The sequence below is a fragment of the Galeopterus variegatus genome, unplaced genomic scaffold (genome assembly GCF_000696425.1).
Source record: "Galeopterus variegatus unplaced genomic scaffold, G_variegatus-3.0.2 Scaffold386, whole genome shotgun sequence".
NCBI classification, from domain to species: domain Eukaryota; kingdom Metazoa; phylum Chordata; class Mammalia; order Dermoptera; family Cynocephalidae; genus Galeopterus; species Galeopterus variegatus.
The window spans coordinates 247,838-273,478 of record NW_007726497.1 but is presented as its reverse complement, the minus strand read 5'-3'; the positions used below and the strand labels follow the sequence as shown (position 1 = coordinate 273,478).

At 44.7% G+C, this 25,641-nt stretch overlaps 1 protein-coding gene across 1 annotated transcript in view; it reads left to right on the top strand.

Annotated features, from left to right (window-relative positions):
- Positions 1-25,641, top strand: part of CHMP4B (charged multivesicular body protein 4B) — a 39,054-nt gene that overhangs the window by 10,329 nt on the left and 3,084 nt on the right. The window contains exons 2-3 of the mRNA XM_008568194.1: positions 23,334-23,511; positions 25,315-25,429. Coding sequence (XP_008566416.1) covers positions 23,334-23,511; positions 25,315-25,429 — 293 coding nt within the window. The remainder of the gene's footprint in view (positions 1-23,333; positions 23,512-25,314; positions 25,430-25,641) is intronic.

Sequence of the window (25,641 nt, the reverse complement as noted above, 5' to 3'; positions counted from 1 at the left end):
GTGGGTTCCAAAGTACTTTGACATGCATAATCTAGTTTTGAAATTCAGAGAAGCCTTATAAGGTAAATAGGGCAGGTTATGATTTTTAGCCCCATTTTGCAGAGAGGAAACTAAGTCTCAAAGCAATTAGTGGTTTACCTAGAGGCAGAACCAAGGCTGGAGCCCTCCTTTTTTTTTTTTTTTTTAAAAATTTTTTTTTTTTTTTTAAAAGATGACCAGTAAGGGGATCTTAACCTTTGACTTGGTGTTGTCAGTACCACGCTCTCCCAAGTGAGCTAACTGGCCATCCCTATATGGGGATCTGAACCCATGGCCTTGGTGTTATCAGCACCACACTCTCCCAAGTGAGCCAGCCACCAGCCAGCCCTTGGAGCCCTTCTTTAGGCTCCAAGTCTAGTGCTTTCCTACCACACGATGCTGTTCCTTACTATTAATGCTCAAATTCAGATTCCCCTGGCAGCTCCAGCAAACCTGTGTGTCAGTAGAGCGTGCGATCAGTTTGAGGAGGACAGGTTAGGGTGGGGGTCCTTAGAGTGACTGGATCATTTTATGCACAGTGAGACTTGTGCCAGAGAGAATTGAGCAGACCGTTAATACATTCTAGAATGGTTTGATAGCCTTTATTCACTTGTATTCATTCTTCATAGTCTGCTATGCCATCAGCATTGTGCTTTTTCCAGCCTATTTTCCATCTTTTCTCACAGTAATCTGTGTCCTCTAGAGCAGTGTTGCTTAACCTTGGGCACTATTGACATTTTGGACTGGGTAGCTCTTTGTTGTGGAGGGCTGTCCTGTGTATTATAGGATATTTAGTAGCATCTTTGGCCTCTACCCACTAGATGTTCATAGCAGCCCCTCCTCTAATTGTGACAATTAAAATGTCTCCAAATATTGCTAAATGTCTCCTGGGTGGGGGAGGGGGAGCAGCAATTGTCAAGCCACTTGCAGGTACAGCTCTAGAGCTTTAGAGGATGGTCTAAGGATGAGGGGATCATAAAAAGCAGAGCTGAGGGGACTTGTTGGAGTATTTTTAATCCTACCGTTTTGTTGTTCTGTTCAGGAAACCAAGATCTAGAGATTTAGCTCAGGGCCACCTGGCTCTGCTTTCTGGGAGTCTGGCTAGGGCTGGGACTCAGACTTGAATCCCTCCCACACAGGGCTCTTTCATCAACCCAGAGGTCCATAGTCTTTTCAGATTGGAAGACCCTTTTCCAATTCCAAAAAATGTCAGGAATGGTTATGTGATAATAGCTATACTTTTAGTACCTGTTAATTGAGAAGATACAGATACATAATTCCTTTCAGCACCATATTTACTAACTACCCACTGTTCTGTGTCTTTGTCATAGGACTGTGTCTAACATAAGTGGTAGGAGTGATCACGTGGTTGTTGTTTTTATTATTGTGTGGTACATTCATCATTTAGTGCACAGGCAGGCATATTCACAGAGCACTGGAGTGATAACTGTGAACCCCATGGGCTCACAAACCACAGATTGGGAACCAATTGATGCATTATGCCACGAGACTCAAGAGAACAGCTTGCATGAAACTCCGGGCTTTTCCTGAAACTGTGGACTCTCTCCACACTTGAGATGGAAATCTCTACACTCTGTGGAAATAAAATTCAACAGACTACCCAGAGTCCTCAGTGCATTTCTCTCAACAGCTATACACTAGGGCATTTGTGATAAAAGAAGAGACATTTGGCTGGAAACAAGCTTTTAAGTTTCTAGCATTAGTTGGTAAATGGTGCATGGGTCCAAGGGGAGTTTACCGTAATGGCCTTGAACTTGAGAATCTGTGTTTCCAGAGCCTCTCATCTCAAAGCAGTCAGCTTCTCTGACAAGAACCATTATTCTTATTGCAAAGATAAACAGAGAGGCCAGGGCACACAAATGGTCCCCGAAAAAAAGCCAGCTCCTCCCAGGTTTAGGAGCTGGGACTTCTGGTTTACATCCCAGGATGGGTCTATTTGTTTCTGTCAGATGATATGGAAGAGGAAAAAGATTAAGTTCCACCCAATTCAGCAAACATTTTAAGTGTTCACTGTAAAACACTCCATTTGAAGGGACTCTGTGGGACATAGAGTTCTTAACCTTCCAGGAGCTTCCAGTCTGGTGAGGGCTGGGGAGAAAGGCAGACAGTGCACAACAGTCTCTAAGGTAAGACACAGCATCACTGGTATTTAGTCAGAGTATGGTAGGAGGAGGACAGAAGGAGAAATGAATTACAACTGAGAGACTCTGAGACAGCGCCAGGGAGGGGAGGGGTTCTGAGCTGGGACTTGACAGATAATGGGATTTGGAACAGAGCAAGGGGGTAGGACAATTCCAGGCAGAGGAGATTGTGGGATCCAAGGTACAAAGATTAATATATGCTGTGTGTGTATGTGGCAGAGATGAGAGATTATGGGGTGTGGGTGAGGGGCAGTGGTGGTGGCTCAGGTGGGGTGAGGGTTTTGGCTGTGGCTTCCCAGAGGAGGCCCTGGTTGCCAAGCTGAAGAATTTGTGTTTGGGTTTAGTGAGGCACTTACGAAATGGACATTTTCTGTTTCTAGAGAGCAGTTTGCTGCAGACCAGCAGCCATCTCCCTGCAGCACCCTGGTGAAGTTTCCCATTGGTAGGCTTTCTATCCATTGTTGCCTGAAGGAATGAGGTGGGCAGAGGGGCTTTTCCCTGATAAGGAAGGTCCTATGGGTCATTACCCTTTCTCTTGTTACTTCTCCCCAGTTCCTCTTTTGCTTTATTTGAAGCCCAGCATATCCTGGGCAGCTGGGTAAGACAGAACAAGTTTTCCTCTGCTCTGAGAATATCTCAGTTTACATGCCAAAGGTAAGCAGGCAAATCCTCCCTGCTCAAATTAGCTTGACCCAGCCTCATTTATTGATCAGGTCCTTGGCTGTCTTTTTCTTTTTTTTTTTTAGCGGCTGGCTGGTATGGGGATCTGAATCCGTGACCTTGTTGTTATAAGACTGTGCTCTAACCAACTAAGCTAACTGGCCAGCCCACCTTTGCTGTCTTATATTGTATGTTTCACTCCAGGCTGCCTGGTTGGCTCACTCAATTAGTCATGATTTTGGGATTATTTAATCTTCCCTTAATGTTTATCTTTGATCTTAGAGAGAGCTAGTTACTTCTCTTGGCTGATGGCAGTGACCTGTATTTCTGAGGTCATAAATTTAAGTTCAGTCCAGACTCTATCTACAATCCCATTCACAAAAGTCTGAGAACTAACTCTTCCCACATACCCCTCAACCCCTTTTTCTTAGCTCCTGGCCTTCTGTTCGCTTTTCTGTCCCTGGGTGCTCACTCCATCACCCAAAATGGTGAAGCAGGGCCCTAGGTCTTTGAGATGCCGTGCAACCAAGTTCTTAGTTCTGACTCTGTCACCGCGTGTCTTTGGGCAAGTGCCTTCCCATCTCTGGCCTTGTTTTCTTAACAACTACATAAGAATGGATTAAATGAGTGCTAAGATTCCTTCCTGCTCTAACATTCTCTGAGCCAACAAGTGCCATATTATACAGTAACCCTCCAGAGAACCAGGTGTTGCTCCCAGCAGTTTTGCTGCATAAAAAGATGGAGCAGCTCACCATTCATTTTCTGTTAACAGCTTGGGTACATCCCTGCTCATTGTAAAAGTTGACAGTAGCCACAGGCTGTTTTTGTAGAAGGTGCTGGACATTTTTCCATTTTGATTCCCTGGTTCAGAGGCCAGAGCTGATTAATGGTTTTTAGCAGCTCCCCTGAGCAGCACAGATGCTGGAGGGCTTCTGTCCTGGCATCTGAGCCTTGTTTCGATCAGTAGCCTGCCTCTGACTTTACTGCCAGCCTTTGGCAAATGAGAGGCACAACTTTCTGCTGGGGTTGAGCATGTTCAAGCCCTGCTGGACAGAAACCTGGTGACCATTAAGTGACCATTAAGCACACTGGGGTTGCATATGTGTGGCAGGAACTTGACTTTGCCACTGACCCACCTTTGGGGTCACAGGATATAGGGGACTTGTCTCCTATGTGAGAGTAACAAAGAAAGGAACCAGTTGCTGAGCGCTGGCCTGACTTGAGTCATTTTAATTAAATCTGCTCTTTAGGATGGAGAGTGAAGAAGCAACTAATGATGTTGGGAGTGCTGGGAGGAGAGCGGGCTTTTCTGCAAAGGCCTTGTGGGCTTAGTGTAAGTCCTGGCTCCATCATGAGCAGCTAAGCCTCTTAGGAATATGGAAAACATTTATCCACCTGGTTCTAAATTAGGGCCTTTAAAACCTCAAGTCCATACTAGTAACATTAAAACAGCTCTCTCCCTTTTATTAACTTGCATAGTACATTCCTATCTCCTAAGCAGCTCTGGATAAATCACACAGCTTAAGAGCTCATCTTGCCCATACAGAGGGGAATCCCAGGCCCAGAGAAGTTAGGAGACCTGTTAAAAGTGACACAGCTCATTCATTGAAGGCAAAGCTGGGATTGGAGCATATGGCTCCTATTTCCTCATTCCAGTGAGTTTTTCTGCTGCCTCACTGATTCTCAGCAGATGCTGTAGTGGCATGTTCCCAACCCTGCCAGAATGGTTTTGAAAAGGAAGTTAAAGTTGCCATGCAGAAAGCCGGCTAACAGGAGAGATGTAGCAAACAGTTGCTATTTTAGGGGGTTGTTTTCTTTTGAATTATATCTGGCTGTCAGTGGTTTGGCAGGCTGGCACAGCCTGGGTGGAGGATCACAAACCCCAGGGTCTTGTTGCTCCTACATTTCTGACTCTGTGTGACCAGGCTGAATAAGGCACTGTCTTTCTCTTTATCACAGGTTCCTCTGCAAAGGATCAGAATAATTCCTACTTTTAGTCTGTTTTACTGACTCTGGAGAGGATTAAGAAGTCTATAAAGAGACTTAAGAAAAAATTGGTATATAAATAGCAATTTTTGGGGCCGGCCCGGTGGCGCACTGCTATAGTGCGCCGCTTGGGAAGCGCGGCCGGCGCTCCCGCCGAGCGTTCGGATCCCACATACAGACCGGTTCCCGCTCACTGGCTGAGCGAGGCGCGGGAGCAACACCGAGGGTTGCGATCCCGTTGCCAGTCCCGGTCCGGTACGGGGGCGACACTGAGGGTTGCGATCCGTTGCCGGACACGGAAAAAGACAAAAAATAAATAAATAAATAAATAGCAATTTTTGGTGCTGCTTGTTTTTTTTTTTTTCTTTTTATTGCAGTATAACTTACAGTAAAGCAGACAAATCTTAAATGTATAGCTCAATGAATTTTAACAGATGTATGTCCCTGTGTAACCACCACCCAGATCAAAATATAGAACATTTTCAGCACCCCAGCTGTCTTGATGATTTTTGTAGCAGCTCAGGACTTGAGAAAAGAGCAGTGTTTGTTTACTCTGGCTCCTTTAAGACTCTCAGAGGCCTTTTATCCTTCTGTTACTTATCTAACATGTTTCCCAAACACCTTCAGTACAGGGCACACTGCTAGGTGTTCTGGGAGTACAGAAATTAGGAATTGTTGGCCTCTGTCTGGGGCTCACAACCCATCAGGAATTATGACTAGAATCCAAGGGAGAAAGTGAGAAGGGCTGTGTGAGAAGCTTGGAGGAAAGACGCTGCCTCTTGCTGGGAGAGGAGAGGGTGTGTGTGTTTATGTAGGCACAGAATTTTCCCTGGTCCTCTAAGTGTTTGTAAACAGGAAAGGGGCCAGATTAAGATTTTATAAGCCACTTCTCAGCCACATTGGGTACTTGGAGAGGTGTAGACCCAGTTTGCCTTCTCCTTTGGGAAACAGGAGCGGACTGGGCAGCATGGAGAAAGCAAAAACAAGAGGCACTTCCTGCCCTTGTCAGGCCCCCAGGCTCTAAGTAACAGACTTCCCTTTGGTCTTGGGTCTTAAGACTAAGACAACAAATCTTCTGAGTGAATTTTGGTCTGAATTTCTGCCCCCTTTGGTCAAATAGTTTAAAACATAGGATTTTCTCTTTCTTAAGTGAAAACAGACCCAAGAAGTTCTTTTCTGATCCTTTGCATAAATGAGAAACAACTTTTTAAAATTGCTAATAAAGGCATATGGCTTTTAAGGGTTGTTAGGAGGGATGGAGGCCATATCCAAAGTAGATGCATGGCAATCTTTTTCTTCAAAGAAAGAGGTTTCGGAGGTAGTTAAGACCATTGCCTGAGGTAGAGCCAGCGTGAAGAGATAACAACCTAGGACATCCGAACATTACAGAGCCGCATCTTGGTATGTGTGTACATGTGTAGACTGTAGATAGGAAAGGAAGAAGGGTGATGGCTTAGCCTGGCTGAACCTTGTTCAGGTTCTAATGAAATGAGTTACTGTGTTTTGGAAATAATAAGTGACTTGAGAGATCATCTGGGTCCATTCTCTTACCCTATTTTACAGAGTAGGAAACTAAGACTTTGATTTGATCAGATCTGGCTGGCAGCAGAGCTTGAACCAGAATCATCTCTCACGTTGGTGGCTCATGAAGACGTTCTGGAGGAGTGATCAGCAGGATTTGGAAGGAAGCTTGGCTGGGAGAGGATGGTGGCAAGGAGGAGGATGAGTGGAGTGACAGGAACATTGGATGGTTCCTCCCAGCATTTGGAGCCAGGAAAAGCAAGGTCCCGAGGAGGGGGAGGCTAGAGTGGGGAGGCAGGGTGAATGCTGAGGCTGTCAGTCATCTGAGGTAGGTCCCTGGGAGCCCCACAGCAAGAGGGTATGAGGGATATTATGGCCAGGATTAAAGATTTTGTGGGTTTGTTTGTTTTTTTTGGCGGCTGGCCATACCAGGATCCAAATTTTTGACCTTGGTGTTATCAGTACCATGCTCTAAATAAGTGAGCTAACTGGCCAGCCCTGGACTAAGGATTTTGAATGGCTGGGTAATCCTCAGTGCTTATCTTCCTTGTATTAGTTAGCTCAGGCTGCCATAACAAAATACCATAGACTGGGAGGTTTAAATAACAGAAATTTATTTTTTCATAGTTGGAGACTGGAAGTCAAGGTGCTTGGTGATTCGGTTTCTCGTGAAGGCTCTCTTCCTGGCTTGCAGACAACCAGCTGTCTTCTTTCTGTGTCTTCACATGGCCTTTCCTTGGCATGTGTGAGTGTTATGGGAGGTGGGTAGAAAGAGAGAGAGATCTCTATTCTTATAAGGCCACTAGTCCTATCAGATTAGGGCCCCACCCATATGACCTCATTTAGCCTTAGTTACTACCTAAAGGCCACATCTCCAAATACAGTCACATGTGAGGCTGGCCTCAACATATGTATTCTGGGGAGACACAATTCAGTCCATAGCACTCCTTATCTTTTTGTTTTCTAATTGGCTATTTTAGGACCTTTGAGATATTGTTTTCCTTGGTGTAGGAAGCCTGCTTTCTGACATTTCTTTTTTTACATTCATTTCTAAACAATTAGATTGTAATCTAGTACTGTTGTGACTTGTTCAAGGGAACAGAGGTTATTTTCTCTCAGTTTCAGTTTCTGGTAATTCTGTACAGTTTGGAGTTAGTCCTCTAGTTTTATTTTTCTTACATACATTGTTAAAAGCTACAGTATTCAGCAGGGAAGGTCAGATAGCAAATTCATGAACCAATGTGTTTTTGTTTTTAATTGTGGTAAGATATACGTAACATAAAAATTTCCATTTTAACCATTTTTAAGGGTACAGTTCTGTGGCATTAAATACATTCACATTGTGCCTGATCTGTTTTTACTCTTGAACAAAACACTACTCAAGTTTGTTTTCTGCCATTAAGATTAGCTATTTGACATCTCTGAGCCTGTGTCCCCATCTGTAAAATGAGAATATAATAGTAATAAGGGCCCTCGAGTCGGACAAACTGGGCTTGCATTCAGGCTCCATTACTTGCTAACTGCAGTCCTTTAGTTGCAGGTGATAGAATGCCAGCTCATACCATCTTAACCTGCTGGAAGGGGATTTATTGACTCACATGACTCTGGGAAAGGGCAGGGTTGAGCTGGTATCTCTGCAGTTGACTTCATTTGTACTGACTTCCTCATGAGTCTGGGCCATGGCTGCAGGCCACTGGTTTATAGCTTTGGTTGCCCCCGGGGGGGGGGTGTAAGTCTGTGCCTCTTTCCACCCCCATTTCTCTCCTAGCTCTGTTAGAAAAATTCCAGAGAGGGATTCTGATTGGCTGCTGAGGTCATGTCTCATGACTAGATCAATCACCATAATCAAGGGGAGGGTGTTTGTGGCTCAGCTTGGATCACACGCCTACTCCACCCAAGGGCCAGGAAGGCAGGGTCGTTTGCAAAGGCGTAGGAAAAGAATTGCCCCTTACTTTTCTCTTCCTCAGTGGTAAAGGCACTCCTCCTGCTCATATCTTCTTTCTCAGCCCCAACAAGGCTATGGGGAAGGCAGGATATCTGGGTTCTGGTCCTGGGCCCACAAGGCTTTCCTGGGCACTGGCTCTGTGATCGTACCTCCCCAGGCCTTTGTTTCCCTGTCTGTACAAATAAGAAAGTGTCTAGCTGTCCATCCCTCACTGAGCACTTACTGTGTACCAAGGATGCCGAGATGAGTAGAACACTGTTTCTGCTCCTAGGAGCTCACATTCTAGTTAAATTGCATGAAGTGTGAAAAAGAGATATGCCGTAGGTTTCCAAGACTCTGAGGTTCTGTGCCCCATTTTTTTATGGACCAAGGCAAGACTACCTTTTCCCAGAAGAGAACCAGCTTCCTGTGACTCCTTTTGCCCTTTGTCCCTTGCTGCCATTTGGGCAGGGAGGATGATTTGTCTCTGCAAACCCTCATCATGTCTCTTTGATTCCAAAAGGAAAAAAGGCTGGTTTGGTTTTCCCTGTTGCTCTGCTCTTCTAACAATTGCACACGCTGTAAGTGTTTTTCTGTTGGCATTCCACTCTCTCCCCACTTCCTTACAAACCTCCCCAGACCTCTGTTGTCATCTCAGTTGCCAGGGTGCTCTCATGCTTGCTTAGGCAGAAGGGGGCTCTTGTTGGCATGGATTCAGCTGGAAGCAGAGGAAGAAAAGCCAGTCGGAAAAGAAACAGTGCATCCCAGCCTGGGAACGGAAACCAAGGGCAGGCTGTTTCCCCTCTGTCCCAGCCAAGAATCTGGCCACCTCGAGCAAGCCTGGCTAAGTGCATCCTGCCTGGGACTTGGTGGGTGGGGGGAAGAGCTCAATCAGTGCCCTCGTTCCGTAGATAGGACCAGACCATAGCTCCAGTGCTGGGCACAGTTAGGTGGTTCTGTGTGCTGCTTTAAATATAACTGCCTATCTGGGGATGGGGAATAAATTGGCTGTTCTTTTTTTTAAATTTTGATTTATATAATCATTTAAATGGTACATAGTTTTAAAAGTGTCTTCCCTACCCCAGCCATTCTGTGCCCTTCCCAGAGACGACCAATTACAAGGCCCAGAGATAGTCTCAGCAATTACAAACTTATACCTGTATATTCTCCCAATATACACGTACGTAAGTGGTAGCAATTAGGTTACCTTGGAATCCTGTGCTCTTTATAGTTTTGAAAGAAGTGATTTAGAAATTTGACCCACTCAGAAGTCCCTGAACTCCATCTTCATCATATGGATTTAGAGAATGTTAATTTACATTTCAAGTGCTAATTTGAATTTTGAAGCCCACAGCCCCACAGAAAGACCTGTAAGAATTGTTTCTCCCTCCCCACCCCATCTTCTCTTCTCCAAGTCATTGGTCTCTCTGAGAAATAGCATCTCTACCACCTAGTTGCACCGGCCAGGGATCTGGAAGTCATTCCTGGCTCCCTCTCATTTTCCTTCCCCTGCACATTCAAACAGGTGATACAGGTCCATGGAGTCTTCCCTCTTGGTGTCTGAAGTTCATCCTCTCCAGGTCAGCCCCTCTGCTGTGGCCTTGGTTCAGGCCCTTGAAGTCACAACTTAGTGGATTATTGCAGTGGTTGTCAGCCCCTTTCTCCCCACAGCGGCCAGAGGGATCTTTCTGAAATGCAAATCTGATCACGTTCCTGGCCTGCTTAGAGTCTTTCAATAGCTTCCCACTAACCCTGGGATAAAGTCCATCACCTCCTTAACCAGACAGACAAGTCCGTTCTTGAGTTTCTCTCTTCCGCTTTTATCTTTCCTTGCTCTTGCCCCCATTCTCTCATGCCTCTCTGTTCTTCCTGCTTGGGATATGTCCCTCCTAGCTGTCTCTTATGATCCTTTAAAATCTGTGATTGCTCCAAAGGTTACATTCCCCTCCTCTAGGTCCCCACAGTGCCTCGTGGTTACCTCTGTCATTATATTACATTGTCCATCTCTCTGCTGGTCTGTGAACTCTTTCAGCCTTGGGTTTGTATCATTTTAGTTACTAGTTCCCTAGCAAAGTGTCATGAGCAGGGTATAATTCCTGATATAGTAGGAGTAGCATGGATTTCGGTCATTCAAGGAATTTGTCCATTTCATCTAGGTTGTTAAATTTATTGGCATGAAGTTGTTCATAATATTCCTTTTTTATCCTTTTAATATCTGTGGAATCTAGTGATATAACATGTGTAATTCCTGATACTTATATTCTTTTTTGCCTGATCAGTCTGGCTAGAAGTTCAATTTTATTGATCTTCTCTAAGAACCAGATTTTTATTTCATTGACCTTCTCCATTGTTTCTTTCTTTTTCTTTTTTTTTTTTTTTTTGCTTTGTTTTGTTTTCTTTGGTGGCTGACCCCTAAGGGTATCTGAACCAGTGACTGTGGTGTTATCAACATCTCCCTCAACCGAGTGAGCTAACTGGACAGCCCCTCTCTTATTTCTGATTTCTGTTTTATTGAGTTTTTCACTTTGATCTTTATTTCCTTTCTTCTACTTATTTTGGATTTCATTTGCTCTTTTTTTTTTTTCCCTAGCTACTTAAGGTAGAAGGTGAGGTTGATTTGAGATCTTTCTTCTTCTCTAGTATATGCGTTTAGTTCCCCTAAGTCCTCTATTAATGGCATCTCACAGATTTTGAGATGTTGTGTTTTCGTTTTCAGTCAGTTCAAAATACTTTCTTTTTTTTCCTTTTTGTCTTTTTTCGTGACCGGTAACGGGATCGCAACACTCGGTGTTGCGCCCGTACCGCGACCGACGGCAACGGGATCGGCGGGAGCACCGCCACGCTCCCAAGCGCCGCACTCTACCGAGTGCGCCACCGGGCTGGCCCGAGTTCAAAATACTTTCTTTTTTTTCCTTTTTGTCTTTTTTCGTGACCGGTAACGGGATCGCAACCCTCGGTGTTGCGCCCGTACCGCGACCGACGGCAACGGGATCGGCGGGAGCACCGCCACGCTCCCAAGCGCCGCACTCTACCGAGTGCGCCACCGGGCTGGCCCGAGTTCAAAATACTTTCTAATTTCCTGTTTCCTTTCTTCTTTTTAAATAAACCTATGGTTTATTTAAAAGTATGCTATTTTGTATCCAAATATTGAGGGATTTTTCAGAGTTCTTCTGTTTAAGATTTCTAATTTAATTCCATTGTGGTCAGAGAACACACTTTGTATGGCTTGAACCCTTTAAAATTATTGAGACTTGTATTATGGTCCAGAATATGGACCATTTTGGTAAACGTTCCATGTGCAAATGAACAGAATGAATATTCTGCTGGTCGTTTGCTGAGAGAGTGGTATTGAAATCTGACTGTAATCGTGGATTTGTCTGTTTCTCCTTGAAATTCTATCCGTTTTTGCGTCTTGTATTTGAAAACTCTGTTATTATGTGTACAAATATTTGCAGTTGTTATAGCTTCCTGATAAATTAAACACCTTTATCATTATGAAATGACCTTTTTTGTCCCTGGTAATATTCTTTGCTCTGAAATCTACTTTGATATATTAATTAGTATATCCACTCTCACTTTCTTTTGATTAGTGTAACCATGGTATATCTTTTCCAATCCTTTTATTTTTAGCCTACTTGTCTTTATAATTAAAGTGTTTCTTGTAGGCAGTATATAGTTGGGATTTTTTTAAACCCAATTGAATAATCTTTGCCTTTTAACTACAGTTACCTCTTCTCCCTGAGTGACATTTGTGGCTGACATTGGATCAGAATGCTGACTTCCTCTGCCCAGCTGGAGCAGCTGAATTCAGAGGCCAGAGGGAGTCTCTGATCTTTGTAACTCACTTTATGAAACCAGTTCAAATAAAAGAGGGGCTGCTAATTTCATTGGACAGGAAAAACTTGATTATGTGAAATACTCAGGAAATGGAGTATATGGATGTTAATTATATTTTCAGGATCACACACAGGGTCAACCAGAAAAAGCCTTTTGTGCTTGTTTCAGTCCAGTTACTGGAAATCTCATAGCTATATGGGTTCATATACTCTTAGAGCTGGAAGAAGACTTAGAGACATCTAATCCACCCTGCCCATGTCCTTGATAAGGAGTCCAAGGCCCTAAGAAGTTAGGGGACTTGCTTGGTAACATAATTTGGTCATGGCAGAGTTGGAACTAGAAGCCAGATCCAGGATCACAGGACCCATGTTGCAGGTTCTATCTAGAGACATTTCACCTGGAATAGTGGAAGGAGCATTGTCTGTTCAGGGCATCTGGCTTGGATTCCTCTTTATCCATTACCTCTGATTTTGTGACCTCGAGCAAGTTGTTGAACCTTTGTGACTTTGGTTGCTTATCTTTAAATTAGACATAACCTTAACTGCCTGAAGGCAAGATATTGTACCAGATAACTTTTGGCATTTTCTTCCAGATCTAAAATGTAATTTTATTTATATTTATTTTTGTGGGGTATAGTGTGTTGTTTCAGTATATGCATGTGAGTCACTTGGGGTGGGTAGCATAGTTTTGTACTTGTTAGTCCAGTCCTTCTCCTCCTCCCCACCCCCCTCCTCAGATTAAAATTAATGTCAGGTGTTATAGGACTGGTCAGGACATGTAGATGAGTAATATGGCCAGGGAGAAGATGAGGAGCAGTGGTGGGCTCTTAGGTGAACTGGAAAGAATGCTCCCCTTCTGAAAGGGATGGCTGCTACTCAGCTCCAGTGGATTGTTGCCAGGTGGCAGTGTGGGCTCAAAGGAAGCCAAAAATTTGGCTTTTTCTGTGAAATATGTAATGTTGTAATTAACATATTATGATATGTCTTAGTTAAGACATGAAACAAGACATATCTGTGGGCTACACAGGTGCCCGGTTTTCACCTCTGATAGCTGTTTAAATGAAATTCTGCAGCCTGGCTGGTGTACAGGAAAGAACCTTGACCTTGGATTCCAGAGCACAGGCTGACTATGGCTCTCATTAAACAAGCGCAGGTCACTTGCCCTCCTAAGATCCCAGTTCCCCATCCTGGCCCTAAGTTATTCTTATCACCAAGATCTACTACTCCCTGACTGCCTGCTGTGTCTAGGAAGTGAAACACCTCCTATTCCTCCCACAATGGAACCCAGCTGCAGCAGAGCCGTGGGACGCCATCAGCTGCCCTTTTGGGAGCAGGAGGAGGCAGCCACATAGGCCTTTGCACTGTTCCCTTTTGTAGGCTGGACTCCCGTTGGCTATTTTCTCTTCTTCTTTATGGCCTGGGCCACTCCCGCTGGAACAATCTGCTGCTTACTCTTGGTCTTTGCCACCTCCCTCCAGGAGTAGTCACAGGGGAGGTCCCAGGCTCACTGTCCCTGATAATAAAAAGCCCCTGCACTGTTTGGTTTTAAAATTCTAGGAATCCAGGGCTGGCCCGTGGCTCACTTGAGAGAGTGTGGTGCTGATAACACCAAGGCCATGGGTTCGGATCCCTTATAGGGATGGCCGGTTAGCTTACTTGGGAGAGCATGGTGCTGACAACACCAAATCAAGGGTTAAGATCCCCTTACTGGTCATCTTTGAAAAATAAATAAATAAAAAATAAAATAAAATTCTAGGACTCCCAATGGGAGTTAACACAGAGAAAAAAGTGAGCAAATTATAGAAGTTTGGGAAACCTTACCAAGTTCTTGTAGCTATGGTCCCTGGGCCTTTTAGAATATAGAGGGAAGGACATTTTAGGTCCTGGTAAAGATCTGGAGGCCGTGATGGGGTGAGAGGACAGAGGGCACTAATGGGTGAAATGAAAGGGCCACCCCTCCCTTCTCGCTATTTCAGTGCTGTTAGGGGCACATGTGGGAGATGAAGGTTCTACTCTTGAGGAGCTTATGGTTTAGGGAAGACAAAGAACAGGCATGAAGGAGGAAGATATTCTTTAAAACACAGAAAAAAACTCACTGCAAACTCCCCAGGTATGTAGAATTGTTAACCTAAGTGTAGAGGGGGTGATTAAATGGTTGGATTTTATTATATGTGCTTTTAACCAATTTAAAAATTACTAAAAAAAATGTTTTTTTTCTCGTCAGAGTCTTTTACTGTCTACCGTCATGGATTACCAGTTATTGGAGAATTTAGGGGGAGACTGAGCTGCCCCCTTGGATGCCTTTGGTGCCAGACTTCTAGTTTGTGGAATCTGTGGGGTGGGAAAGGCCCCAGAAGCTCTCAGATCTCCGGTCCCAGGCAGAAGCAGCCCCAGCTGCCTGCTTGGTGCTGGGTAGATGTTCCTGCATAAAGAACATGTCCTTTGCAAGTAGGCAACCTGTCTTTGCTCCCAGGCTAGCCACTGCCTAACTGTAGACTTGGGTAGGTAGGTAGGATATTGTAGGCTCTTTGAGCCTCAGTATCCTGATTTTTCAAGTGGGACAATAACAGTTCCTACTTCATATTCATAGGATTGTTGGGAAGAGCCAGTGAGTATGTAAAGTACCAGTCACGGTGCCTGGCACCCAGGAAGCCCCTCATAAATGTTAGCTGCTGTTATATATTATCTTTTTCTCCATCATGCTGCAGCTGTATACTCTTTTGTGGAGAGACACACTGGGCTAGGAGATGGGACAGGACAGGGACAGAAAGATAATGTTGGACACAGGTGTAAGGGCAGAAAGGGCGTGATCCCTTTTCTCTCCATCATAATGGTCACGACCAACACCCCTGTAACAAAGGTGGGTTAACAAGAGAAAAGCATGACACATTTATTTGATCATAGTTGTTTTTTTTTTTTTTTTTTTTTAAAGATGACCGGTAAGGGGATCTTAACCCTTGACTTGGTGTTGTCAGTACCACGCTCAACCAGTGAGCTAACCGGCCATCCCTATATGGGATCCGAACCTGTGGCCTTGGTGTTATCAGCACCGCACTCTCCTGAGTGAGCCACAGGCCGGCCCATATTTGATCATAGTTTTACATGACATGGAAACCTTCAGAATGAAGACCCAAAGATATAGGGAAAACTATCCACTTTTGGGCTTAGGTTCAGTGAAGAATGGGTAGCTGTGTAGAAATTATGATTAGACAGAAGAGGTATGACCTAATGCTAATAGACCGAGTGGGGAAACTCAGCAAGGCCTGTCTGTTCATTTTCTTCTTGGCAGCATTCCTTCCTCCTGGGTATGTGGCAGGACCCTCTGGAATGAGGGTCTTAATTTCTTTATGGCCAGCTGTTACATAAAAAGGTGGGAAAAGGTTAGAGTAATATTTTTTAGGCTTGATGGCTGGCTTTTTTAAAAAGGGGTTCTGGTTTCTGTGTGACCTGCCTTGAGGAAGAGGAATTCTGGTTTCTATGACTTGCCTCAGGGGAGGATAGAGGGTGAGAGACAGGAGGGCAAGAGAAGGTCAGAATTAGACTTTGCTTCTGAGGCTGCTTCTGAGGCCTCACTTTGGGGTACCGTTATCTGAGCCCCAAGACAGGCAAGTAAAGAGAGGCCAAGGGGGGAAGGAATAGGCAAGGCGGAGAGAATGCTTACATTCATTGAATGTTTTCGTAGAGATTATCTCATACATTCGTGGGGTAGTGACATCACCCCCATTTTGCATCTGATGAAACACATTCAGACAAGTGAAATAACTTACCTGACACCCAGCATCAGGGCCAGGATTGTGACCCGATCTTCTGGCACAAAGCCTCATATTCTGTTCACTGTGGCCCAGTGCTGGTAGACATCAACCAAGGGCAGGGTTGATGAAGCTGGAGTTGACTAAATGATCTAGGTGGCCTTAAATTGGTTTTTCCCAAACTTTGTTTTGCAGATGTTGGTGTTTGTGTGTTGTTGGTTTTTTTATCTTTTGTGTGTGTGTGCTGAGTTGGGGTGTGTGGGTGTTCTCTTTCTATGGAAATAGGCTCTGAGAAGTCCTGCAGTTAATAATCCCTTTGAACAGCATTTACTGAGAACTTACTGCATGTAAGGCCGTGTGCCAGGTACTTCACATACATACCTCATTTTAATCATCACGGGAACCCTATGAGGTGGGTGTTCTTATTATCACGAGGATTAATGAGATTAAATAATTTGCCTAGGGTTACTTGATGGCAGAGCTGAAACCACAGCTGGAGAACTGGACTCCCTAAATGACCGTTGTAATTTTATGTGATCCAGCATGTTCTAAGCTTGTTTGACTGTGGAGGTATTTTATCATACCTTTTATAAAACACACTTTGTATATGCTGCTTAAATGATTTGGGAGCAGTTTGATATTCTGTTAGGTTGTTGATTGTGGGGCTTATTTCTTTCATCTTTGTCCCTGTTAAACAGATAAGGGGCTTCTTTCTTTCTCTCTAGAATTTTCCCTTGCAGTGAGTACTGTACTCCCTGTGTGTTTGCTGATGAAGTCAGCAGGGTTTCAGATTCTGATTTCCTGGTCACACACAAGTACTTATTTTGCCATCTCTAAATGGAGCACGTTAGCTCCAGGCCATGGAGAGCAAATTAAGGGAAACGGAGATACATCACAGAGAAGGAGGCTGCTCTGAAAAATGCTGTGTGCACCTATAGTCTGAACTCTCCAGCTGTGTGGGAATAAATACAGCAATGTCAGGGACAGCATTCCAAAGCTTTTGCAGGATGAGGCCTCTGTCCTGCAGGTGAACCTAGGACACTGAGCAATGATAAACACAAAACAGCCTCTTTTTGGGCTTCCAAGGTGCATTTTGGTTTCTGAGAACTTTCTCTAGGTCCTGTAGGCCCACACTGTCCCAACCACCTTTACACAGGGTAAAGAAACGAGAGCCCAGCCCTGCCCCCACCTTCTGAAACTACAGGCAGGATCAACAGCATTCATTTGAGGAAGGTACCTTGCAACCAGGCAGACTAGCACCTCTTTTCCATCTTGTTTTCTTTTTCTTCTGACTGGGGACTTAGGAAAGCAATTAGCTTTCCTGTTCTTTCATGTGTCTGCATGAGCTTTTAAATGGAGTTTGCAGGGCCGAGCCCGTGGCGCACTCGGGAGAGTGCGACGCTGGGGGCGCAGCAGCGCTCCCGCCACGGGTTCGGATCCTATATAGGGATGACCGGTGTGCTCACAGTGCTCGCTGGCTGAGCGCGGTGCGGCCAGTCTCAAAAAGGACAAAAAAATAAAAATAAATAAATAAATAAATAAATAAATAAATGGAGTTTGCAAAGGGAAGGGTTTGGAAATTGGATGAAAGAGCATTAGGCAGATTTTCCTTATGGCAGGAGGAACTGCTGGCTTATTTAGAGCAATTTAATTTGGCAATTACAGACTTGAGTGGTAGAAAGATCCCTGAGCTGGAGACCTAGGTTCTAGTCCTGATTTTTTTCCTCTGCCTTGCTTCGGGGTCCTAGCAGGTTGTGCCACATTTTCTGGGCATCATTTTTCTCAGTTATCTAATGAGAGGGGTTGGACTTCGGTATCTTTGAGAGTCCTTCAACCTCCCTCTGCTCTTTTTTTTTTTTTTTTTTTTTTTTTTTTTTTTTTGTTGTTTTTTTTGTTGTTTTTGTTTTTTTTTTTTTTTTTTGTCTTTTGTCTTTTTTCCGTGTCTGGCAACGGATCGCAACCCTCAGTGTTGCCCCCGTACCGGACCGGGGACCGGCAACGGGATCGCAACCCTCGGTGGCGCCCCCGCGCCTCGCTCAGCCAGTGAGCGGGAACCGGTCTGTATGTGGGATCCGAACCCTCGGGCGGGAGCGCTGCCGCGCTTCCCAAGCGGCGCACTATCCAGTGCACCACCGGGCCGGCCCCAACCTCCCTCTGCTCTTGATGTTAAGATTGTAACTTCTATTTGGTCAAGGTTTGGTGGGATCTGTGATGCCTTGTGATGATTTCTAATAATCATCTCTACAGGAGTATGGGCTTCTTTGACACTGGTGGTTAACTGTTGTTTTGACTTTGGGTCTTTTCTCACCCACACACTCAGGACAGATGACAAATGACACCCCCAACCCCACTCCTTCTGCTGTCTAGCAAAAGCAACTAGTAGCTTGAGGGCCAAGTATGGTCCTCCTGGCTGAGGGTACCCTGAACGTTTGAGATTTATTCATGGGCAGAACAAGCAAGGGGCATTGGAGTGCCTGCCCCCAGCAGGCTCCCTGCCTGCCAGTAGCCCTGCCAGGACCAAGCTGCTGAGGGTTCTTCACAGTTCTCACTTAGGGTGGAGTCCTGGTGTTGCATTTGTGTGTAAGTGTCCTCTGGAGTGTTTGTGTTTGCCATGTCATTCACACTGAGAGCGGGAAGGAAGCAGCCCTCTTCTTCCCTCCCAGCCCTGTACCTTTTGTTAGATGACTTCAAATGTAGACTCTTGGGTCTTTGAAAGGACTATAGACGTCATTCATTTAGGGAGAGCATATTACTGGACCCTCTGTCCCCCCATGTCTGAATTTCACTATACCAGTAATGAGTGTATGGTTATGGCTTCTTTGCATCTATTGAGATGCCCTGGCTATTTGCCCCTGTACTGAATGCCCCCAATCGGGGGCAGGCAGACTTGCCCTCCTCAGCAACTTTTCAAAGACGAGTCAAGTTTGCCTTTGCCTAGGAGAAAGGAATGTCCTGTCTAGTTGCATTGAACTGATGAGTTCTCTGAAAATGGTTTTGGTAGTCACTAACAGGTGCCTTGCTTTCTCATCCTGGGAGAACGTCTTTTCAACAAGTCTTTCTGTTTCTTGGGGTATCTCTTCTGTATCTTTCCTCCAAATAGCTGTTTGGAGAGTCTAATGAAGCATCTGTCTGGAGACCAATGTTTATTTCAACATGGTTGGAGTTGTTTTTGCTTCAGCTTTCAGAGCCAATAAAGCTAGTTATTAGATTCTGTAATTGCTGCTGTAATTACTCTCTTGGAACCGGCAAAGGCATAATTAAATATGGAGATTCCAAAGACTTTTTTTCCATCTAAAAGCAGCCCCTTAAACTTCTATTGGCCTGGGTTAGATCTCCGTTGTTAAAGCCACTGTTTTTATAAATGATACTGAGGGTTCTTTGGCAGTAAAGGGATTTTTTTAGACACCTCTTCTTTGAATATCTGGTTTAGATGAACAGTTCCTCGATTACCCAGTAATTGTATTTATGTAAACATTGGGCTTGGCTTTTTGGACTTTGGCTACATATAGAAGCAAATTTCTGTGGTTGGAAATAAAGTTGGGATGAGGAAGTTTTACTTTAAGTGTAACTGTTCAGGAAGAGTGGCATTTTACTTGTCAAAGCACTCTGGTTCCTCTAAGCCTTTAGTTTGCCTTATGTTATGCTCCACCATGGTGCCACATGTTTGTAAGATGCGGAGTGGTTCAAGTGCTGTGAATATTAATGTTGTCACCTATTCTCACAGCCCAGATGCTGACCCCATGTCTATTTTCAAGGTTACTTTACTCATGAACCATGTTTGGAGGCTTCTGAGGGTGAAATTAATTTGGAGTTTTCAACTAGTTGATAAACACAGAAGTTAGATCGTTGTAGAAAAAAATCAGCAGTCCCCAGTAGACACCATCCTGGAGAGTTGACTGCATGGAGGGGAGGAGGCTGTGCGAACCCTGCAGGCAGGAGAGGAGCCCCGGGGGGCCAGGCTGTTTGCTTGGGACTTTTCCCCAGTCTCAGAGGGCACACCTGAGACTTGCAGACGTTCCTGTTTTATATGAAACAAGGCACTTTGCAGCAAGGTACTTGCAAAAGTTTCTATTTTGTGTGGGCCAGGAGGAATGCAGGGAGAGGAGCCTGCCAAATGATTTCCCTGGCCCCTGTTTCAGCAAGATAGTACCATTTCTCCTCTGAGTCAGAGGTGCACAGCAATAAAATATGGGCACACCTCGTATGAAGAACCCTGGATAGAATATATGAAAACCTTATAAAACAGATGAAATTGCAGATTCAATGTAATGGACATTAAGCACTTCCTGTGTATCAGTTGTGCTAGATGTTCGTCTGCAAGGATGAACGATATAAACATATTTCATTTATGGTGAAGGGGGTCTCTTGCTTACCTCTCTAGTATATTTGGGTATTTGCTTCCAGATGATTTATTATTTGAGAGATTTTAGAAGTGGAGATGCAGATCAGAGATTGGCATACAAGGAGTCACTGTATTAGAGAAAAAGATAAAACAGTTCTAAATCTGACATTAGAAAGGAACTAACCTTAGTTTTAAAAATCAGAATGTAGCTGACTATATAAAATCAGTTTCATGAACATTTTATCAAGCTCCTGTCACACTCAGGACACTGAAAAGCAAAGCAGATCTGTCACCTCAGTGTTCGTTCATGAGAACTGTCCCGGAGTCACTTGCCATCATTCTGAGCCTGTGGTGGGGAAGGGTGGAGGGCTGGGGGTTGGGCTGAGCCCTCCCCTTCTCACTTCGCAGCAGGATGACTTGGGTGAGCTGCTTTACCTGTCCGGTCTCTGTCACCTTTTTAGTGTGGAGTCTGGGTCTCCACCACATGACTGGATGCTGCAGGATTAAATGAAATGAGGAGGTAGACAGGACTGTCACCTTGCTTGCTTACTGTGCAGCAGGCTCTCAGAATGCCTTGGTGAATCTTGAGTGGTGGACAAGTTGTTATATGCTGGGCTGGGCTGTGGGTGATGGGGACAGCTACCGGGGGAAGCTAGGAAAGAGTTACCTGTGGGACATTGGTGTCTGGCCTGAGAAGGCATGAGAATCACTTGTGACAAGGGCATGTCTGGATCACTTTTCTGTGGAAAAGTAACACAGCACCGAAGTCACAGAGGAAGCAGGTCAGCAGCCCCACACCCCTGGGCACGTACAGGACTCTCCTCTGCCATGATTGTCTGTGGCAAAAGTGGTTATTCAGACTTTGTGGCTTTGTGGAGAGAATTTCAGTCCCTTGCCTTGACTGTCTGTGGCAAAGGTGGTTATTCAGACTTTGGGCTTGTGGAGAGAATTTCAGTCCTTTGCCCCTGCAGGACCTTGCAGGCTACATTAAACCTTGTGGAGGCTTTGTCCTGTGGGCAAAGAAAGCTATTGAGCATTTTTAAGCAAAGGAATGGCTGGATTTGCACTCCTGTGTTCCTAAGGTCCCTTGGACACTCTGTGCTATACTGGATGACCCCTCCAGATCAAGGAGTTCCACACTTGCCTTAAATCCCCTCTGCTGGTTACCACCTGGTGACCTGGGCTGAGTTACATAATCTTTCAGAACCTCATTTACTAAAAGGGGTAGTCATTCTTTTTTTTTTTTTTTCCTTTTTGTCTTTTTTCGTGACCGGTAACGGGATCGCAACCCTTGGTGTTGCGCCTGTACTGCGACCGGCAACGGAATTGCAACCCTCAGTGTCGTGCCCACACCGCGCTCAACCAGTGAGCGGACTGGTCTCTATATGGGATCCGAACCCTCGGTGGGAGCGCCGCCGCGCTCCCAAGCGCTGCACTCTACCGAGTGCGCCACTGGGCCGGCCCAGGGGTAGTCATTCTTACCTTACAAGGTTGTCGTTGTGAGGTATTTATGTAGTGTGCATGACTTAGTGCTATCACAAGGTGAGGGTGTTCAGTAAGGGTCTTTGGGACCCTATGGCGTGACTGTAGGATAGATTTCTTGAAGTCATGGGCTGTTCTGGCCATTCGCATCAGAATCAAGGGAGACTTGGCTTTTCAGATTTTACTGAGGCATATTTCGTTGTTTTTCACATTTTTTGCAAGTTCTCTTTAGCCTCCCCTATCCTTTGGCTGTGAGAATATCTCCTGGTTATTTTATCTGCTGCTTTTAGAGGGATCGTGGACTGTACATGCAGGCCAAGCTTGGCAAGTTTTCCCTTGGCGAGTGGTTCTCAGGATGGAATCCTAGGCTAATAGGGAGTGTGAGTGGAAGGAACATGGGACCTATTCATGTGACATGTGGAAAAACTACAACTCCATTAGGGAAGGAGATTGTGACCTCCATCCTACAGGAGATGGCTCTGGTCTGGAGCTTGGGGGACGTTGGGGAGCGTGCATGGGCGCATATGTGTATATGTGAGGCTAGTGCTGTCTAGACCCAAGGCAGGGGCTGGGCAGCTTTCTGGCCCTGCCCTGTCCATGTGTGTGCTGAGCATTCTTCCTGCTTTGTTGCCCATCTAAGATGTGTGCTAAAGATAATTTTCAGTGTAACGAGGGGAACTGAGAAAGTAAGAGGGAGGAAGCCTGGGTTTTGAGTAGAGAGAAGTGGCTTTGGTCCCAGCTCTGCCGTAAATTCACCTCGGTCAAATTGTTTGCCTTGATTGGAACTTAAAACAAGGTGATCTCTATAGCTATAACATGCCAGGAGGCTAAAATAGATGATGTCATTGACTTGACTAAATGGTCAGACTTGACATTTGTCCATGTCCAGGAATTCTGTCTTTCTTTTAGTTTAGTTGTGTTTTCCATGATAGAGAATACTGTAGTAGCCATCTTCAGGCATGGGGCTTTTTGCTTTGAATAAATTTCCAGAGGAAATAATTTGGTCAGAGAACAGGAACATCACTGTGTCTGTTGCTGTGTGTTGCCATATTACTTTTCAGAAGCGTAACAATTTACAGAATGTTGGCTTTATGTAAGGTAGCATTTTAACCCAACTGATCTAGTATTTGGTATAGTCATTATATATTATTTTCATAGTTTAGTTGGCCTAAAATGGTATTTTAAAGTTGCTTTATAATAATTAGAGCTGTGTGCTTTTTTGTGTGTGTGTGTCCACTGTGTTTAATATGTTAGGTGTTTACATATACTATCTCATGTACTACTCACAATGTACCTAAATAACTCAGATTAAGTCTGTGAGCTGGAGTTTGAGACCAAGACAGTTTGACCTTATAGCACATTTTTTCTCTGGGTGCCTGTCCATGCTCTGATTTGTGTGTGTGTGTAGTTACTAGAGAGTGTAAACTTGTGCTCGTGTGCTTGTTTACTGGCTGCATTTTGATGTATGTGAATTTTGTGTAGTTTTCTTAGAAAATTGAATGTGTTCTTTGTGTGGAAGAGATTCTTAACCCTCTGTTACAGTGGAAGCAGTAAGTGAGGTGCATTCGGTATGACTAGGGAGAAGACTCAAATGAACTCTAGGTCATCACCCAGTATCTGGCCTCTCTGAAACCTTGTTTACCCACCATGCAGCAGCCCTCCAGGCCCTGAAGCGCAAGAAGAGGTATGAGAAGCAGCTGGCGCAGATTGATGGCACATTATCAACCATCGAGTTCCAACGGGAGGCCCTGGAGAATGCCAACACCAACACCGAGGTGCTCAAGAACATGGGCTATGCCGCCAAGGCCATGAAAGCTGCCCACGACAACATGTATGTGTCCCCTCGCTGGTGGAGGGAAGGGCCTGCACGGCAGGGCAGTCCTGGCCCTGGAATGCCTCGTGCCTGGGGCCCCTTGTGTGGACCCCTTGACTTGTCCATTCAAGCACCTGAGTTTGTTTTAATTTGCATTATTTTTTGGAACTCCTTCTAAAATTGATTATATACCCTGCTGCCTTTGGAAGTTGATCTCATGAAATGAAAAGAACTATTTTCTGAGTAATTTCAGGGTTATTGTGATGAGCATAGTTTCAAGCTGGAAAGGTTCTTAGAAGGTCTTCTTTCCCAGGCCTCTGATTATCAAGATGGGGAAGCCATGTCCCATAGAGGGACTTGCCCTGGGTTATGGGTGACCTTGCATAGAGCTGGGATTTGAATCAGTGTTCATGACTTTTTCCTGATGTCAGGAGTCATGGAATGTGTGGTATGTCTGAGGGCTTTGGAGCTCTCTGTTCTTACGTCTGTTTTTGATGGAATTTTCTGTCTCCTCCCTCGCCCTTGGGCTGTGGCTATCATGTTGAAGATGTTCTTGCTCTCAGCGATCCTTCCTCCTCTGTGTGGCTACTTCTCATGGGCAGTGGCTTAAGAAACTACACAACTGAACTTGTTACAGTTGTAACCAAAGGCCAGGGTAACGAGGCTCCAAGTGAGGATTTCTCCTGTGACCAAAATTCTGCATTGGTTGTAATGTTTGGACTTGGCAGCGTATATTTGGGGGTGCCTTTTTTGTTTCCTTTTGGGTACTTGGCTGTGCTCTAGAACAAGGGTTGGCAAAATGCAGCCTGTGGGCCTGCCACCTATTTTTGTAGATAAAGTTTTATTGAAACACGGTCATGCCCATTAATTTACTTATTTGCTATTGCTGCTTTTGTGCTGCACAGCAGGTTTGAGTATTTGCAACAGTGTATGGCCTACAAATTCTAAAATGTTTACTAACTGGTTCTTTATAGAGGTTTGCTGATCCCTAGATTTCTAGTTTGCTCTAGAAATGTGAAGACACAGGGAAAGTAGTCTTCAAATAAGTGAGGTGTTGTCTGAGGGTGGATGTTCACTGGACTGAGCTGCTTCAGTGAGGTCCCCATCTGCTGCATTTCTGTGTTCTCCCAGATACCTAGCACAGAGCACATCTCAGTAAACTCTATACATGCTTTGAAGTTATATGTGTACATATTGTATTGACTGTATGATTGACAGTGTATCGAAACAAATTCTGCATACTTGCCTTTCCTTTGAGGCCTAGTAGAGGAGCGGTAAGTGGATTTGAGTTGCTGGGAAGGTCTGTCAGGCTGTATCTTGTGATTTGTGATTTTACCTCCCCCTGTACAGAGTTGCCTTGGGCTTGAAGAGCTACTGGCCCAGGGTCTCATCTGACATGCTTATGAATTTGCATGTGGGACCTTGGCTGTGCCACCTAACTTTGCTAAATAAGCTTTATTTCCTTAGGGTGTTGGACTAGGTAATATTTTAGGGACATTTCCATCCCTTTGATTTTGTGATTCTCTATTTTAAAGGTGAGGAAGAAGGCAGTAAGGACAAGTGATTCCTTGCAGGGGGTAATTTTAGGAGGTAAAGCTGGGAAGTTGATTATATGGGGTGGTTTTTTTTTCTGCTCCTGCTCCTGCCTTGCAGACTTGCAGACCCTTTTTTTTTTTTGCGGCTGGCCTATATGGGGATCTGAACTCTTGACCTTGGTGTTACAACACTATGCTCTAACCAACTGAGCTAACCAGCCAGCCCTGCAGACCCTCTTTACATGAACCGATCAATCTATATGACATCTGTCCATCTTATTTAAAGGGACATCGATAAAGTCGATGAGTTAATGCAAGACATTGCTGACCAGCAAGAACTTGCAGAAGAGATTTCAACAGCCATTTCAAAACCTGTAGGATTTGGAGAAGAATTTGACGAGGTGAGTGATTTCATACAGATCATGTAAGTTTCACAGATGACACCTAGGCTGCCCCTTGATGTGCTCTTGAAGCCTCTGAGGCAAGGAGTATATTGTTTGCAAATCACAATTCTTACCTCTCTAGAGACTTGGACATAGACAGGGCATGTTGTTAACCTTCTCTAAATTCTGGATTTTTTTTTTTTTTTTTTTTTTTTTTTTTTTTTTTTCCG